This window comes from Equus caballus, chromosome 15 (assembly GCF_041296265.1).
Source record: "Equus caballus isolate H_3958 breed thoroughbred chromosome 15, TB-T2T, whole genome shotgun sequence".
NCBI lineage: Eukaryota > Metazoa > Chordata > Mammalia > Perissodactyla > Equidae > Equus > Equus caballus.
Genome location: NC_091698.1, coordinates 83,158,532 through 83,175,398, shown reverse-complemented (window position 1 = coordinate 83,175,398; position 16,867 = coordinate 83,158,532). Strand labels below are relative to the sequence as shown.

Genomic DNA, 16,867 nt, shown 5'->3' with positions numbered 1-16,867 from the left:
CACAGTGCAGTATAACATCTACTGTTAATATAGGCTCCGGCCACATTTATTTTATAGCAGTTCAACAGAATCTTTGATGTGGGGCTACTTAAAAATATATTACCTTTGAAAAGCTTTCCTTTGGAAGACAGAGTGGGTGTTGGCAGCCTGTAAGCAGTCAACCAGATGATCAATTGACAAACATGTTGACACTTATAATTCACTGCACCAGCTCCCCTGATACCTGCAAAATACTGGTTTATTTTAGAAAAAAGAATATATTTATCAAAATCTCTTTCATTCACATTGTAGGGTTTATGAGGCAAGCTCTTCACAATGAAAGAAAGGTCTCTTGGCTCTGTCTGCCCTGCATTTTCTCTCAACATGGCTTATTTTAGGTTCTCAACCACCTGTAAGATGTAAGGCAGGAAAATAGACACTGTTTATAGTAAACAACCACACAGACCCAAGCTTCGGAGGGAAGTTACATTTCACCTTGAAGATTGTATTTACACTTGCAAAAAGCTATCACTTTTCCACCAGAATATTATATTTGCTTTTTTTCCTCTATGAATCCTTTTGATGGAGCCAGAAAATTGTGGTTTTCCCCTGGGGCAGAACTATTTGCTCTGTTACTAATGTGTTGGGTAAAGAGCTGGCCGGGCGTCTCCCTCCGCGCGGCTCTGGGGGTCTCTGTGGGTGTGGAGGATGAAGGCCATACCCTCCCCAGAACGGAGTTGGCCCAAATAAACACTTGTGGATAATATGCACCCCTTAAATTGATCTCCTGTGGTGGACTCCCTCTGTTTTTATACCCAACATTTCTTCTTGATGGGCTGGATCCATTGGCTTACTTGATTTAAAAAGAAAAAATGATACAAAACCTGCCCCTCTTCTCCCTTGAGCACAGGAAGGGGATTGGGCCCAGCGAGGATGAGGTTCTGGGGAGGAGGGGAGGCGGGTAAGAGTGACCACTGAGAAGCCGTGGAGCTGGGATGCCCCTCCCGCCACCAGCAGCATGCTGTCCAAGGAAGGACCAAAGGCCTGGGCTGAGGAAAGGTCTGGTCTCCAGAGGGGTGAGATGGAGTTGACACCACACAGGTGGCCTGTTGTGGTGGATTTAACTTCTTTTGTACAAAGTCTAATTCACATGTCATTTGGGCTAAGTCTGCTGGTTGGGATGGTAGCCAGAAACACATCTTTGACCTATGCCGGCTGGGAGTTGCTTTACCTTTGACCTTGACTACCTCTGAGACTCTTGGCCTTGGTGACTCCTCCCCTTTTCCCTTGGGGAAGCTGACTTGGGATTCTTGAAGCCTTTGGGGACTTGGGCAACAGGATGGCTATACCAGCTCATTGTACCTGTTGCCTGGGCCTAGAGGCAGCGGGGGCCTCTCATTATATAATATCAAGTAGGGAGATATGCCGCAGGAGCCTAGCCCTGTCCTGGCCTGAGTAGGTGCTCAGCAAATGTAGAGGGATGAGGAGGAGTCATGAACTGCTCCCGGGCTGATGGCGGGAGGAGCCATGTACGCCTTCACTGCTGCCTGCAGTGTGGGGGTGGGCAAGGGGGGGGGGCGCGGTGTTGGCTGCTGCCTACCAGCCTAGCTTGGGGGAGGGGACAACCTCTCGTCTCAGAGAGCCTCCTGCCAGGCACGCTCATGGAGAGCAGCAAGGGTTCATTCTAGACTCTTCCAGGGCATTCTCTCTCATGCTGTCCTCTCCATGATATAAGGTGCTGTCTGGCCTCCCACCTCTAGCTCTCATTACCCCAGCTGGGTGCACTCAGCCCCCACCTACACACTCAAGTCAGCCCCAGACCTCTAAGATGCGACCCTTTAAGGAGGCCCTGGGCTGGAGACTCAGCCTCACTCCCGCTTCCTGCAGATCTGGCTCCCACGTCGTATCCTGGTTCAGGTAACTAGACTTTTTATTTCTCCTGTGGTTAGGCCCCATGTTGTATCCCAGTTTCATCAGCTGTGTCCCTGTCCAGTCTCCCTGTAGCTGGGGTTCTGCTTTGTTTCTTCAGACCTCCGGGAAGCCTGCCCCCACCCTGGCACAGGGTGGGGTTCACTTTCTGACTAGCCTTCTTCCTCATGATCTGGATCCCTCCACACTGCTTGCTTCCTGCCTGCTCAGCTCTGTGCCCAGTCTCCCCAGGGCCCACCCCGCTTCCGCATGCTGCCAGCTTAACCCTGCAGGGAGACTGCCCAGATCTATATCAAGCAAGTTTCCTAAACCTGGCTGTTCTCACTCTTACCTCAGCCCTGCCCTGCCTGGGTAGCTGGACTTCCTCCCATTGTCGGCAGCCCAGGGGGTTCCCAGGGCCCACGCCTGTGGTGAGTGTGGCTCGGCCCCAGAACCAGCTCTGCTGCTGCCTGGGCTCTGCTCTGACGACCAGTGAGGCTACACAGCTAATGTGAGCATACAGCTGGCTGCGTGCATTTCCCAACAGAGGGGCGGGTTGTGGCCCCTCTTTGTAGAGTTTAATCAACTGTTCCTTGAATGCCTTTGAAGGGATTATTCCTATTTTAATAACTGGACACGTCAGAGTGGGATTCATTGACTCGGAGTCATGGCCTATCCCTGGGAGAGGTAGCTGTGGTCCCTGGGACCCAGTTTAACATGTTCTGGAGTCATGATCTATTGCAACATAAAGGAGTTGAAGTCTATAATTTTCTCAAACTTAAAAAATCAGCTTTGCAGCAGATCTGGAGCATTGTCCCTTAGTTGTACCCCGTGGGTGAGAATTCTTGCCTTTTGACAACCCACTGAGCCAGCACTGAATCACCCAATTACTGCAAATTCTTTTCTGAATAGAAAGTACTCCACAGCCTCCAGTGGAAAAGTTCCAAGACCTGCAGCCAGTCTAGCTCATCAGCAGAGCAGGTTTTTGGCATGAATGGCCATTCTTTGCTTCAATTTCAACTCCAGCAGAAGGTCAGCAGGTGACCTGGGAACAAAGTTGGCTGAAGAGCCCGTGGGGGAGACTGGTGTGTGTGTGTGTGCGTGTGCACCGTACCCACACGTCCTCCGGAGCCCCAGCCCCCATGGACACAGAGAATGGGCTGCTTGTCCATGCTTGTTGGGGAGCCTTGTTGTACCCACTCAGGCTGTGAGGCACGTGGATGCGTGGGGCAGAGCATTTGAGACATGCCTCTGAGACGCACTTCCGCTGAGAGGCAGCCGGCTGCTCTAGTGGGCTGGCAGCTTCATGTTTGGGCTTTGGAGCTGAGCTTGGGAAGGAGGAAAGGAAGGAGGGTGGATGGGGCTGTATCTTGATTCCACCTCAGTCTCCTTATCCTTGAAACAATCAGCTTCTAAACAAAGCTTGTAATGGGGACTTCAATGCTGTGCCACTATTTAACCTTAAAAAGCCAAAGCTTTCCAACCATTTGTGCAACTACGAATGCTTTAGGCAGATGCAGTGATGGAGTGGTCCCGGGTGATGAAATGTAATGAAAGACAATAGATTCCAGTGCCAGGCACACCTGTTCCAATTTTTGCTCTGTTCTCTTCCTAGCTGTGTGACCTCAGGCAAGACACTCGGCGGGTGGGATCTTTGGTTTGCTTATCTGCAAAACCAGAAGAATGCTATCACTTCACTCACTGTTGTGGGGATTAAATGATATCGGGGAGCTAACCCAGGTAAAACACCTGGCCCATCAAGCACGCGGTAAACACATTTTCCCCCTAAATTAAGGCCAGTACTTGAAGGATTAAAGAGTGTCGTTGCAGGGTCCAAAGTTATAGTGAACCTTTGAACCTGAAGGCCAAGCAGGATCTGGGACTGAAAATGGTGAATGTTTAGAATGGAGCAGACGCTCTGGGTAGTGTTCCTTCCAGGCCTTTCCAGGACACCTCAGTAGGACTTGGGCTAGCCCACCATCTGTGGGTTATCCTGATGCTTAGCTGTCACCCTTTGCCTTCTGGGGTGACTGGCATCAGTGCGACCCCGTTGGCCAGCCTGTCAAGCCGCTTCCTTCTGCTGGGGCTTGTCCTGGCTGAAGCCAGTGCTGGCCTCCCGTTGCAGCCCGTGGCCCAGCACGCAGAGCTCCGGGGGAGATGCGCCCCTGCCGCTGCCCTTCAGCTCTGGGGCACAGGGGCTGCTCCACGGCTCTGCATCCTTCTTAGGGCTCTCCTCACCGCTGCTGCCGAGAGAAAGAACAGGTGCAGATCAAACACTCACCCAGTGTTCCTCCCGGTGACCTCCCTTGCTCTCCACTCTGCCTCTCTCTGTCAATCCCTGTCTGTCTCAGCCACAGGCCAAGGGGACCCTTGGTGCCAGGCCTCTGCCTTTCCATGTCAGGTTTGCCTGCAGGCGTCCTTGTGCGTTCCTCTGTGCTCAGGCACTGTGGGAGCCAAGCTTCTGGGGTTTCGGCTGACAAGTTGAGTCTTGTTCTTTCCCTTGATGCCCAGGATCCTGCTGCTTTGAACAAAGCAACTCCCTCAGGAGTTCTGGGAGCCGGGCTTTCATTTTGTTTTTGTTTTCAAAGCACTTCTTGTTTAATAAAGGGCTAGATTTAGTTAGTTGAATTAAAAACACCACCAACAATAACAGTAAAAACCCCCCTGCCTTGCTCAGCTGCCACCCTTTTCCTGAATGGAGTAAAATGGAGACTGGTTGGCCCAGGCTGGCATTTGGGTATAACAGAGTTTCCCCACTGCTGAGTGATACAGCAAGAGGGGCTTTGAACGGGGAGGGACACCCAGTGTGCTCAGGGAGTGCAGAACAGAGGGCGGTCCCAAGCATAGAGCAGTCTAGGCCAGAAGGAGGATCAGCTCAGAAAGCCACATGCTAGCATGCTCACCTCACAATTACCGCGTGGAGGGTGGAGTCTGGCTGCCTGGGTTCAAGTCCTGGGTCTTCCTCTTACCAACTGTGTGACCTGTAGCGTGTTAATTAATCTCTCCGATTCTGTTTCCTTCTTTGTAAAATGGAGATAATAATGGTACCCATCTCATAGGGCACTCAAAGTTATCAATATTGGTTGAAGCATGTAAAACCATTAGCGTACCAACTAGCATGTGACAATTGCTCAGTAAATGGCCAGCAGTCACTCTGGTGCTGATTCGTAGTGTGAGTAGGAAGCCACACCTGGAAAGGACCCCAGGACAGCCCTGTCATGCTGCAGGTGGGCACCTGATGGTCAGGGCCTCTCCATCAGTCGCTTCAGGGCCAGGACTAGACACAGCTGCCCACATGCACCAGCAGAAGCCCTGCTCTCCGCCTGTGACAGCACATTCTTGACTATTCTTGAGCTTGTGTGGTTAGGCTTACATGGGATGTCAAGCCAATGGAGGACAAATTTGAGTTTGGATCCTACAAGATCAGGTGGCATGAGTCGGGGGTGAGGTGGGGCAGGCACTAAGACGGCCACACAGACATGATTTTCAGGCAGTGGGGAGCCATTGTGTTCCTTAGACCAGTCTCACCCATGTCAGCCTCCGGCCCCATTACAGGTCCCTGCAGGACCCAGTGTGGTTTGTGGGTCACAGCTTCCACCTTCCTTCCTTCTTCTCCCTGTGCCCCTTTTGGAGCAGGGGAAGGCATATACAGGATGCACTTCACCTATGACCCCTTCTGCTCTCCAGCTGGAGCTGCTGGCAGGACTGGGAGGGGCGTGTCAGAGGACAGGCTGTGGCATGCAGTGTCAGTGGTGCTGACACCGAGGTCTGACCAATGATTTGGTCCTAGAACTGTGTCTTCCTCAACCCCAATCAGCTTCCACATCTGCACGAGGCTCAGGCTGGAAGGTTGATTTTCCTGGCTGCCATGATGTGGCTGTGTTTCTACTGGTTCTGGAACTGCTGGGAAGGCAGCCTGCCCAAGCAGTCTGATCCAGGAAACGAGGTGAGGGCCGCAGAGATCGCCTGCCTGGGCCGTCCAGTTCAGGCAAAAACTAAAAGTGCCGCATTTAGGGGAGAAGGTCTGGACCTTCTTGATGCTCACAGTGCCCCAGCACGCTGAGACGTAGAGACTGACACCTCCACAGGGGATTCAACGCATAAATAACAGTTGAAGCTCCGTAACTGAGCTTCCTGGGTAAGCCTCCAAGGACTGTTGCCAATCCCCTGGGCTCCAAGATCAGGAGGATAGAAACATCATCATTTTTTCTATAAAAGGGGCTCGTGCCTAGCACAGGATGACCGGGGGGCGGGGGGGGGGTGGGTGGTGGTCAACGCTGGACGCAGGCCAGTTCCTTCTGCAAGCCTGCCTCAGCTGCAAGATATGATGGGTGTGGTTGTGTCCCTGCCAGTCTCTGTTTGGGGAAACGGCCTGTTCTGAGCAGTTTCTGGCTCTCTGTACTGGCTTGTTGGCTCGTTGAACGATCTTGGAGAAATCACGCTCAGTTCCCTGGCGTGCAGGCTGGCAGAAAAAAAATGCTTGTCCTCTACTGAGCAGCAAATGCTTGGTGCTCTTAGAGCTGGTGTGCTTCAGCTCACAGACGCCAACTTGACAGGGCTGGGTAGGTGGTGAGGGGGCTGGGAGCCAGCATTTTCCCATCACATGCTCACAGTTTCACACTTTGGAACGGCTTAGAGATGTGGTCTTCCCAGGAGACAGGGGAATGGGTGCAAACATTATGGGACCTTCCGTGCGACCTTGGGAAGGCTCCTGTTGATGCATCCTCCTCTCTCTTTTAAGCTACAAGCAATTCTCCACCTCCCCCCGTCTCTCCAAGTATTTAGATTCAGGACATAAAACAACCTTTTAGGCTGCTCTATTCCAAGGAGAAGCCTGCGAGAAGGGCATTATTTTCTTCTTGAACAATTTTATGTTGTTTTATTATTGCTCCTGCTGTTTTTAAATGTTAGTGTTTTTAATTAATGCCATTTTATTGTCCCTGTTCTCTCAAGCTCTTCTCCTGAAGGGCACAGTTTTAGAAATCTAATAACTGAGTAAGTGGCTAGTGTGAGGAATAATCCATTAACATTTACAGAGGTTCTCAGATGAAATGCTCTGTGCTATAGGAGGCTTGTTTTAGATTTAAGAAAAGAGCAATGTTACATTAAGATTCTTGCAAGAATAATCAATATTTCATTTCCTTCAAGCGGCTAGGGAAGTTTATATAACTATAATAAGGCCCAACTTTCCAGAGATAACATCTTTATTTAAAACTGACTGCCGACTACTTTGTAAAAGATTACCATTTATGCCTTGACAGGTTGTGAAGTCTGTAACACGCATCACTCTGGCAGAAATTAACTGCTGATTTACACAACCGTGGGCAGTGCAAAGACAGCAAGGACTGGGGCTGGTTGAACTTTGTCTGATCTGGTATCAGGAAATATTGATAAGAGTCCCTCTCTAATACGCCTCAGATTTACATTTTTTCCCCATGCCACTATTCTGGAAAAGATGTGTATTCTATAAAACAACCACTTGAACATACGAGTCCTTCTTTCAACACTCATGCTATGGCTATACTTTGACTCAGGGCCCATTGCAGCCACATGCCCAGGCCCATCTGCATGGCTGGGCCAATGACATGACCCTCATGAAAAAGGCACACTTGGAACTCACTCTGCCAAGGTGGGGATGACAGCCCTTCGGCCTGGGGTCTGGTGCTCAGCACTCATGAAGAGTCTTTTTCTTACTCTACACACCTCTGAAGGGGGAGGTGGACATGAGGCTAGAATGGAGAAGTGGGGACAGGTCCTTGGGGGAATGGGGAAGCCAACCATTTATACTCCATATCTCCAGGATCAGCCGTTCTTAAAGCGGGTCCCCTGGGTGTCCCCAAGACCCTTTCAGGGGGGTCCATGAGTTCCAAACTATCTTCATTATAATACTAAGATGTTATTTTCCCTTTTCACTCATTCTTTCATGAATGTAGAGTGGAATTTTCCAGTCTACACGATGTGTGAGATCCCAAAAGATTGACTGCAGAACAAGATCTGAAAATCCAGCTGTCTTTCTGTGAAGCCACACACTCAAGAGATTTGCAAAAATTTAAGACAGTGCCACTCTTTTCACTAATTTTTTTTTTTTTGTGGAAAATATAGTTAAATTTCACAAGAAGGAATTATTTACGTTAACCTAACGGGGGTCATTTTTGTTTTTTTAAATTTAATAAGTATTTCAAACATTTCTTAATTTTAATTTATCATATAGTAAAAAGCGATAGATACAACCGATATATGCAAAGGCTGTTTTGGGTTCTTGAGGACCCGAGGACTCTCCTTACCTGCTCTGGCCGAGGTGGGAGTCACAAGTGTTGCTGGTGGTGCCGGCGACAGGCAGATGAAGGCGGACGCCTGGCCGGCGGTCAGAGGCTGTCCTTCTGATGAAGGGCTGGGGGTTGAGGGCACACAGGGCCATTCCCCGCTGTGCGTCCCCCCTCAGTCGTGGCCCTGAGCTGCTCCTCCAGCATCCTGTGGGGGTCCCACCATGGTCCCCAACTTCAGGTGGCAGTGATGGTGGGGTGAGTGGGCGGGCTGTTGAGAATGGTGATTTCGCTTCAAACAGAGAGGAGGTGGCTGGGCAGAATATGGAACACGTGTTCCCAGGTGCTTTGGCTGGGGCCTCCCAACTGTCTTCAGAATCTCTTGTTTCCTTGAGTCCCTGACTAGGGGACGCTGGGGGGGATAGGGAGGGGCCAGAGGCAGGAGAACGTGCTTCTGTGCGCTGGGTAGGGGGGGTGGAGACCTTGTGCTGAGCAGGTGAGCTCACCAGGGGAGGGCCTGGCAGCTTGTGCTGGGGTGGTGGGGAAGCTCCTTTCTTCACTGTTGGGGGACTTAGCACCCTGGGGCTTGCCAGAGGGCTGAGTGGTGGGCTGGGGGAGCCATGCGTGGAGGGGACACTTGGCTGGGCATGTCTGTGACAGGAGGGCAGGCTGGGGTGACTCTTGTCTGCTCGGGGTGTCCAGTGTGCCCTTGTGGGAGAGGCCTTTCTGATCACTGGGGGGCTTCTCTCTTGGCTGTGTCTTAGAGCCTCCGGAGAACGTGGCCCTTGCGTTGATCTGGCCAGGCTGGGTTCCGAGGTCCTGGTCTGCCCAGATGCGTGGCTGGAGTGCTGCCAGGGGACTGCCTTCCGGGGATGCTTGGAGAGGCTTGCAGCCCTGTCCGCTCGTGCCTGACTTGGAGCCCTGCTACCCTCCACTTCTGGGTTTTGGCTGGTTGCTGGCAGATGGTTCAGGTCCAAGGTGAGCTTTCCAGTATTGCACCCACTCTTGCCGCTCCCTGGCCCTGCACTGCGGGGCCCGGTGAGGGTGGCAGTTCTCCTGCTGGGAAGCAGGTCAGTGGGGCTCATGGAGGCTCTGAGCTTTGAGGAAGCCCACGTTCTCCCGGAAGGGCCAGCCCTTCCCAGCCCCGGCACGTGGGTTCCTTCAAGGGAGCTCCTCCTCAGATTGCTGCTTTCTGGGGTATCCAGAGAAGCAAAAGATTTGTCCATCAGGATTTCCAGAGGTGGTGGAGGGAGATGCTCTGGGTCCTCCTGCATTTCACAGTTAAGGTCCTCACTCTTGGATGCTTCTGCTGTGAGCAGAGGGGGAAAGACTGGAGCTAAGCACCTCCAGCCTGTGCCCAACTTGAGAGAGTCTCTGCCTGCTGCTGGAGAAATCTGGGGCTTTGGATACATAGGAGCAAGCCCCCTGTAAATGGGAAATCTGGGAGGCATGATGGGGACCCCCCACTTCCTGAGGCAGTTCAACCCAGAGTCCTTAGAATCCCCCAGTGTTGTCAGTTTCTCAGGGGGACTGAAAGTTTCAATGAGTTTCTTGACTGATGTTCTAGTGGGATGGCCCCTGATGTTCCCGTCCTTGGCCCCGGGAGCCTCACTAGCCCTCTCGCCTGATGGGATGGCATTTGGAAGCCCCTCAGCTTTTGGCGGCCAGGGCTGTTCACCTTCCGGGGGGGTACTGCATTTCTGCAAAATGCTCTTGTCCTGACTTGGCAAAATGCTGAACTTCTTGGTGAAGGATGCCTTCAGCTTGCTGATGGTGTTGCTCGGGGGGACCCTGTAGTTGTTGTCAGGCCTCCTAGCTGCTGCTCTGGGGTGCAGAACCTGCTCCTTGCCCTGCCCCTGCCGCTGGGTGCCCAGGGTGTAAAACGCCTCCAGCCTCTGGCTGAGGTCTCTCTGGACCCTCCGCAGCTCCTGGAGAGTGGCGTCCTCCATGTGGCTCTTCAGACACCCCTCTGACTGGGACCTCCTCTGCCTCTCGGGCTCCCTCCTGCTGCCACTGACCGTGCTGGGTCTTGGTGGGACTGCTGTCCTCCTCTCCTCCTCCTCAGCCCAGTCCTGGTGCCCAGAGGGCAAAGGGACAAACTTGATCCTTTCACTGATGGCTTCCTTCATCTTCAGAATCATTTCCTGGGCCTGGGGGCTCCTGAGTCTCCCGGGATGTAGCTGAAATGTGCTTTCTGGGCCAGCAGGTGAAGACCTTGGCCTTGGGTAAGAAGTGTCTTCCTCCTCCTCTAGGCTGCTGTCCTCACCTTCGCTGAGGGATGGTGTGTCCATCAACCTGGAGCTTTTAGGAAGATGTGCTTCCACAGAGATCTCCATCCCAAGGGATTCATGTGGATTGCTTTTGCCCATCCCCAGAGGCCTGGAGGTGGTATTTTCTGGGCTGGTGCTGGAGGGGCCTGGGCTCCCTGTTCCACCCTGTGCTGCTGGCTGAACCTTTGCTGTAAGAGGCCTTGAGAGTGGGCAGTCCTGGGGTCTGTCTGAACCCATCTGGAAAGGACTTTGCTGCCAGGCATGTCCCAACAGCCTGGACTCCACTGGGGGTAAAATCCCCGACTTCCAGTCTGCAGGCTCCAGCCCTAAGTCCAAGCTAGCTTGCTTGCCCAGCTTGTCCGCCAGCAGCACGGAGTCATTGTCGGCACCAATGCCGCTGTCCTCAGAGCACAAGGGTAGACCTTGTACTCCAGGGTCGCTGTGGTCGCTTGCTAAGCTCTCCAGTTGCCCCAGAGCCCTTAGAAGGCGTTCATCCGCACCCCTCTTTGTGCTCAGCTTTTTTCCCAAGTGGCTTGCGGTAGTGTGGAGGTAGCTGCTGGAGCCCTCCAGGAAGCTGCCAGTGAGTGAGGCCACTGCGCCACTGAGCACCTGCAGCTTGCTGACTGTGTACTGCAGAAGCTGTTGCAGGAGATCTGGCTGCCCCTGGGGCTCTCCTTTCTTCAACGGCCAAGCCAGATCCTCCCTGACTTCCTGGAGGAGCACTTCTCCGTCCTTGGAGATCTCCCCCAGGAGCTGGTTGACCTCATCAAAGCACAGCAGCAGGAAGCTGACCATGGGCTGCAGCAGCTCCTGGGTCTGGGTGGCCTGATGGGTGATGTGCAGAACTGCTTCATATTTGCAGAGGCAGGAGTGCAGATAGGTGTAAGCGTGCTGGTGGGCCTTTACCAGGGGCTCAGGGAAGTCCACTTTGACTTCAGACCCGTGAGCAGGAAAGATAGTTTGGCAGCAATGGCCCTGTTTGCCTGACTTGTGGCATTTTGGCTTCCTTTCCCATTTGGAGGTCTCCTGGGAATTGCTTTCTTCACTCTCTTCCCCAGAAAAGGCTGCCCCTTGTGACTCATGGGTCTGTGTCTTGAATGAAATGTCCTTAGCCATGTGACTTTTTGATTTGTTCAGCTGCAATGGGGAGGTTCTGGTTTCTGGGATCAGTCCTTCCACATCTTTCTTTTTGCCTGTAGTGGGATCTCTCATGAGCTGAGAAAGACCTTCAGCTCTGGTTTGAGTCCATCTGGAACTTGGCTGGTCCTCCGCCGGCCTCTGTCCCTGGGACAAGCCCCTCCCAGAGTCAGAGCAGGCGGAGCTTTGAGCCAGCAACGGGATAGAGCATTTCTCACTGTCCCCCTGACATCCTGGCAAAATTGCTTTGGGCTTTTTAAAAAACTGGATGCCACTCTTAGCGACGCTGTTAACAATTTCACTGTGGGAAGGTGTGCACCCCATGATCTCACCTTGTAGTCATCTCCCACCCACAACAGTCACAATCTTCAGAGAGCAGTATTTGAAATAGGAACAAAAGGCAGTCTTACTAATCCATCCAGGCAATTTCCAGGCCAGAATCCTGTGAAGTCCAAGGTGCAGCGTCCTGAACTCGGAACCAGCTTTCTTCACTGCCTTGACCCCGCCGCGTGGAGGTAACGGTGCCTGTTGTCCTGTCGTTGTCGCAAGTTTTGAACCCTCCGCTGTTAGTGAGCAGCAGGGCAATTCTGAGAGACCTCAGTCTCGTGGATTACAGGCCTGCATTTCGCTCATGTCCTGACAGATGTGGATGGCAAGTGGAACTTTAAGCCTATTAGGTTAATCACGCCCTAGCCAGTCAGCACTCCCAGTGTGTTCTAATATAGAACTCCTCAGCATTTGCTATCTTGGGAAGCGGATTATTTCTGCACGTGCTCATGCTTATAATTCTGTTCAGGCGCCTGCCACATGAAACCTAGAGAAATGAGCCATAATTGCAAAAGGCGCTGGAAGAGACACATTTGTGGAAGAGAAGCAAGGACTTGCCGACTATAGATCCTGGCAGAGAAGCGACCTTCACGGCTTAATAAGGGCAAACCAGCGAGTGTGCTCCAACCTGCTATTGTCAAGACCCCAAAAGACACAACAGACAGTAGCTGAAGAAATACATTCTGGTTTGTGTGGCTTACAGAAACACCACAACTCTAGTGCTGGAGAACTTCCTTAAATCAGACAGTGAACAGAGAAGGCAGGGCGGCTTTCCTCTGTATTAGAAAAGTGAGTTAGACAGCAGGGAAGCCATCCTCCCTGGTTTGGAGGAGGAAAGCGGAAAACCTCACCGCCATCTAAAGCTCAAGGTTGGTCAGTGTGGACCGCAGGGGCTCAGGGAGGCGATGCTCTTATAGGAAGAGGTTTCTTGTTAGACCATTCTCACAGGAAAATAAACTAACACTGGGGGGTGGAGAACCATTTGGTCATTATGAGCAGAACACAAGGGAAGTTTTCCTTTTCCTTTTCAAGCACAGATTCTATTCAGTCTGAGCATAGTGCTCTTGCCCATGGCTAAGGGTAGCAGCCGCCCATTTTTAAACTCCTTTTAAACCTTATTTGCTGTCAGTAAAGTCTAGAGCAAGGGCTTGGCGTAGGGAGACTTGGGTTTCCGTCCTGACTCCTTCTTTTAGGTGGGGGAACTTCCACAAGTTATTTAACTTCCCCGAGGCAGAGCTCATCTTTGAAATGGGGATAATGGTACCTCCTTCATGGAGCTGTGATGGGGATCTAGCCAATTAATGCTTGTTAAGTGTTGGGTGCAGAGCCTGGCAAAAAAAAAAATGAAGAAAGAAGAGAAATTCTTTATTCCTTTCCCCCTGGTATCTAGGCCAATTATAATAATAAGAGTCATTAGAAAATGCATTACTTTGTCAGGAACCAAGCCCCAATTCTTTCCTGAATTGTCTGGAAATAATTGCCAGCTGGTGGGCTTGGAGCTCCCCGCATCCAGGTCTTTGGCCATTCTGTGTCTGTGCCCTCTGCCCAGCACACTGCTGCCTCAGGATAGTTCTAAGGCCTCAGTGTGTCATTTCTCAGCTCTTAAACACGCAACAATTCCCACCCACTGCAGGAGGAGGAGGGGCTTTTATTAAAACATTTCCCATTTTTTGACAGTTAACTTGTGGCCAATTTTTAAGTTTCCTAATAGAAAAAATATTTCATTGAGTGTCTCCTGAAGTTGCTGAGGTTGGAGTTGATATTCTGGCTTTTTAGTTTCCATTTTCTCTTTGTGCCCCGTATAACCAATGAACATAGCACTGTGGGTGTCAGGACAGGTTCAGCAATGGAAAGGACTTAGAGACACCTCCTCTGCCGTGAGCTAGCTGGAGACGAGCGACTGGGGCCGAGTGTGGAGCCTGAAGCCAGTCACAGCCCTGCGCCCCAGAGTGCATAATTAATACAGTTCTCCGGTCTGTTTATTTGAAGTAGAACTCATGGGAAACACAAAGCTGACTCAGTGCCTGGGGGCGAGCTGTGTTGGGCATCAAGAAGTTGTTCCATTTGTCACAGCCCAGAGCTGGCTAAGTAAACAAGCACGCCATGTGAGAAGATTCTTCTCTCTTCCATTTAACAGAGTGGAAAGCTCATGGGAAGAGTTCTTTATGTAAATTCTTCTCCTCTCGGGATTTGGGCCCCTGCTCAAATCATCTTTGTGAAAACCTTTGATCTAGGTGGCTAAAATTATTTCCAAACCGACGATTAAAATAAAAGTATTTGCCTGAAGGATCAGCTGTCAGATAGCTCTGTGCCTTGTAGACTGGTTTTCTTAACTATTCCAAATAATTTACGATGCTCTTTATTCATTGCCACTCATTTTTCATTAAGACTCACTTTAGTTTTTCTTTCTTTTCAAACTGGGGTTGCTTCAAATGAAAAAAAAAAATCAAACTAAATTACTTTGAGTGAGAATGTAACATGACCCAATTACCTTGAAAAATTGTTTGACAGTTAAACATACACCCACCTTATGACACACCAATTCCACTCCTAAGAATTATCCAAGAGTATTGAATGCAAAGGTCCACAAAAGGGACAGGCACAAGAATATTCATGTTGGCTTTACTCATAATAGCCTCGAATTGGAAATGATCCAAATGTCTGTCAATAGAGAAATAAATAAACTTGGCATAATTGTCTAATGGAATACTACCTAACAGTAAAAGGAACAAACTATTGGAACATGGAACAACATAAATTTAAAAAGTATTATGCTGAGCGAAAGAAGCCAGACATAAAAGAGCACACACTTCACAAATGATTCCATTTATATGAAGTTCAGGAACATACAAAACGAATCAATAATACAACTCAGAAAAGTGGTTACTTCTGGGGAGAATTATTAACTGGATATGGACGTGAGGGAATTTCTTAGGGTAATGGAAATGTTCTCTATCTTGACCTGGGGAGTGGTTACATGGGTATATACATAGGTAAAAAGTCCTTGAGTTGTACACTTCAATTGTGCACTTTACTCTATTTATGTTAAAACACACACACACACACAAACTCACACACACCCCTAACTAAAATGCAGTATTGTATGCTTGACTTTATGCCTAAGAGAGTCCCACTTATAATGCTCTCAATCTTGGAAAAGAGTCCCTGTATTAGTTGTCTATTGTTGCGTAACAAATTACCCCCAAATTTAGCAGCTTAAAACAGCAACCATTATCTCATTATGAAGCACTATGTTTCTGTGGGCCTAGACTTTGAGAGCAACTCACTGGGCAGTTCTGGCTAAGGGTCTCTCATAGAGATTGCAGTCAAGACATCAGCCAGGGTTGCAGTCATCTGAAGGCTTGACTGGGGCTGGTCGATTTACTTCCAAGGTAGCTCATTCACATGACAGTTGACAGAAGGCCTCAGTTCTTTGCTGGATCTTTGCAGGAGGTCTCAGCTTCTTGTCATGTGGAGCTCTCCATGGGGCTGTTTGATCATCCTCACAACATGGTGGCTGGCTTCCTCCAGAGCAAAGGGTCCAAGAGAGAACAAGGAGGAGGCTATTATGTCCTTATCTCAGAAGTCATACACCTTCACTTTCTCCACATTCTATTCTTTAGAAGCCAATGACTAAGTACAGTTCCCACTCAAGGAGAGAAAAACTAGGCACCATGTTCAAAGGTCATTAAAAAAAACAGATCTGGACATATCATAGGTCAAACCATGTCGTCCAAAACATAACTATGCACAGTGAACATTAATTTACTAAAGGGTCGTCCTTGCCCTTCAGCATGTTAAATAAATTCCACCCCATTTTTTTCCCCATGTGGATTTGAACTAATTCATTGCCAAAAGATGGTTCTAATGTGGCATCAATTTTTAGCCAAGACTGAAGGTCATTTAAGCAATCTGAAAAAATGTCTTATTTTTTAAATTCTACCAGCTTCAGCAGTGAGCTCTCCTACACCTTAAAAGCTAAGAAAAATTTTCCAGTAGCCAAGGCCTAGGGCATACCTGGTACTTCAGCTCTGAAGGGATGCTCTTTATGACACAATTCCCTGGTCCAGATGCGGATGAAGAGGCAACAAGCAAGCAACCACTGTAGTGAGCTGGCAGGAAAATGGGGCTAATGCTTGTGTTCTAGGCATCGTGTCAGGCGCTGTACATACATTGTTTTACTAGCTTGCCTCCCCTGCTTTGCTGACGAGAATCATTAAGCATCATTAAAAAATTAATTTGGCTGCCGTTATATACCTTAGAGCAGTCCATCCAGAGTGGCTCATGTGATAAGCAATTCTAACAGAGATCAGTGAGACATTCAGATGTCTGCCCTAAGTGACTTCTGAATTAGTGATCACATTTGAAACTCCTATTTGTTCTCACCAAATGTTTGTATATGTGGCTTATTGTCTGAATCAGTCATCGCACAGGTCTCTCGTTGTACCTCTGGAAGTTGACTGCTTAACTCTTTGAGGTGCTTCCAAGGAGCCATCAAAAGGAAATTCGTCTGCATGATACAGACTGTGTTTGGAATCAAAGTATCCTAAATGTACTCTCCAAATTTGGCAAAAACTCATCCAGTTTTTTCTTTTTTTCCCTTGCATGATAAGCTGATTAATTGAAATAGATTCAATTTTTACCTATAAATTAGGTATTTACCTTACAGTAGGCTAAGTGCTGTAACAAACAACCCCCAAATCTCAATGACAACACACTAAGAGTTATTGTGGTCCACACAATGCCAGTGTAGACATTCTTTGATTGGATTGGTCTCTTAAACAGCTTTCCTCCAAGTGGTGACTCAGGGATCTGGGCCCTTCCATTCTGAAACATCAATATCTTCAAAATATGACTTCCAAGGCAGAAGAGGAAGAGAGTATGGGGAAGGCATAGTGGATACTCAACTGTCTTTGCTCAGTTGACACCCATCCTTTCCGCTCACATTTTAATGTCCAGGACTTGTCACATGGCCCCACTTAG

At 49.7% G+C, this 16,867-nt stretch overlaps 1 protein-coding gene across 1 annotated transcript; it reads right to left on the bottom strand.

Moving 5' to 3' along the window:
* Positions 1 to 217: 217 nt before the first annotated feature.
* Positions 218 to 13,222, bottom strand: PCARE (photoreceptor cilium actin regulator). The gene is made up of 2 exons (XM_001500583.5): positions 8,172 to 13,222; positions 218 to 4,130 (listed from the first exon to the last, which is right to left on the bottom strand). Exons 1-2 carry the CDS (start codon positions 11,879 to 11,881, stop codon positions 3,950 to 3,952), a joined length of 3,891 nt encoding a protein of 1,296 aa, XP_001500633.2. The 5' UTR covers positions 11,882 to 13,222; the 3' UTR covers positions 218 to 3,949.
* Positions 13,223 to 16,867: the final 3,645 nt, after the last annotated feature.

Bases quoted from the DNA above. Each gene is read 5' to 3' on its own strand.
- PCARE (XM_001500583.5), bottom strand. From the start codon at position 11,881: ATGGGGTGCACACCTTCCCACAGTGAAATTGTTAACAGCGTCGCTAAG. The intron at 4,131-8,171 runs GTAAGGAGAGTC...TTCTCTCGGCAG, and splicing joins TCCCACCTCGGCCAGAGCAG to CAGCGGTGAGGAGAGCCCTA.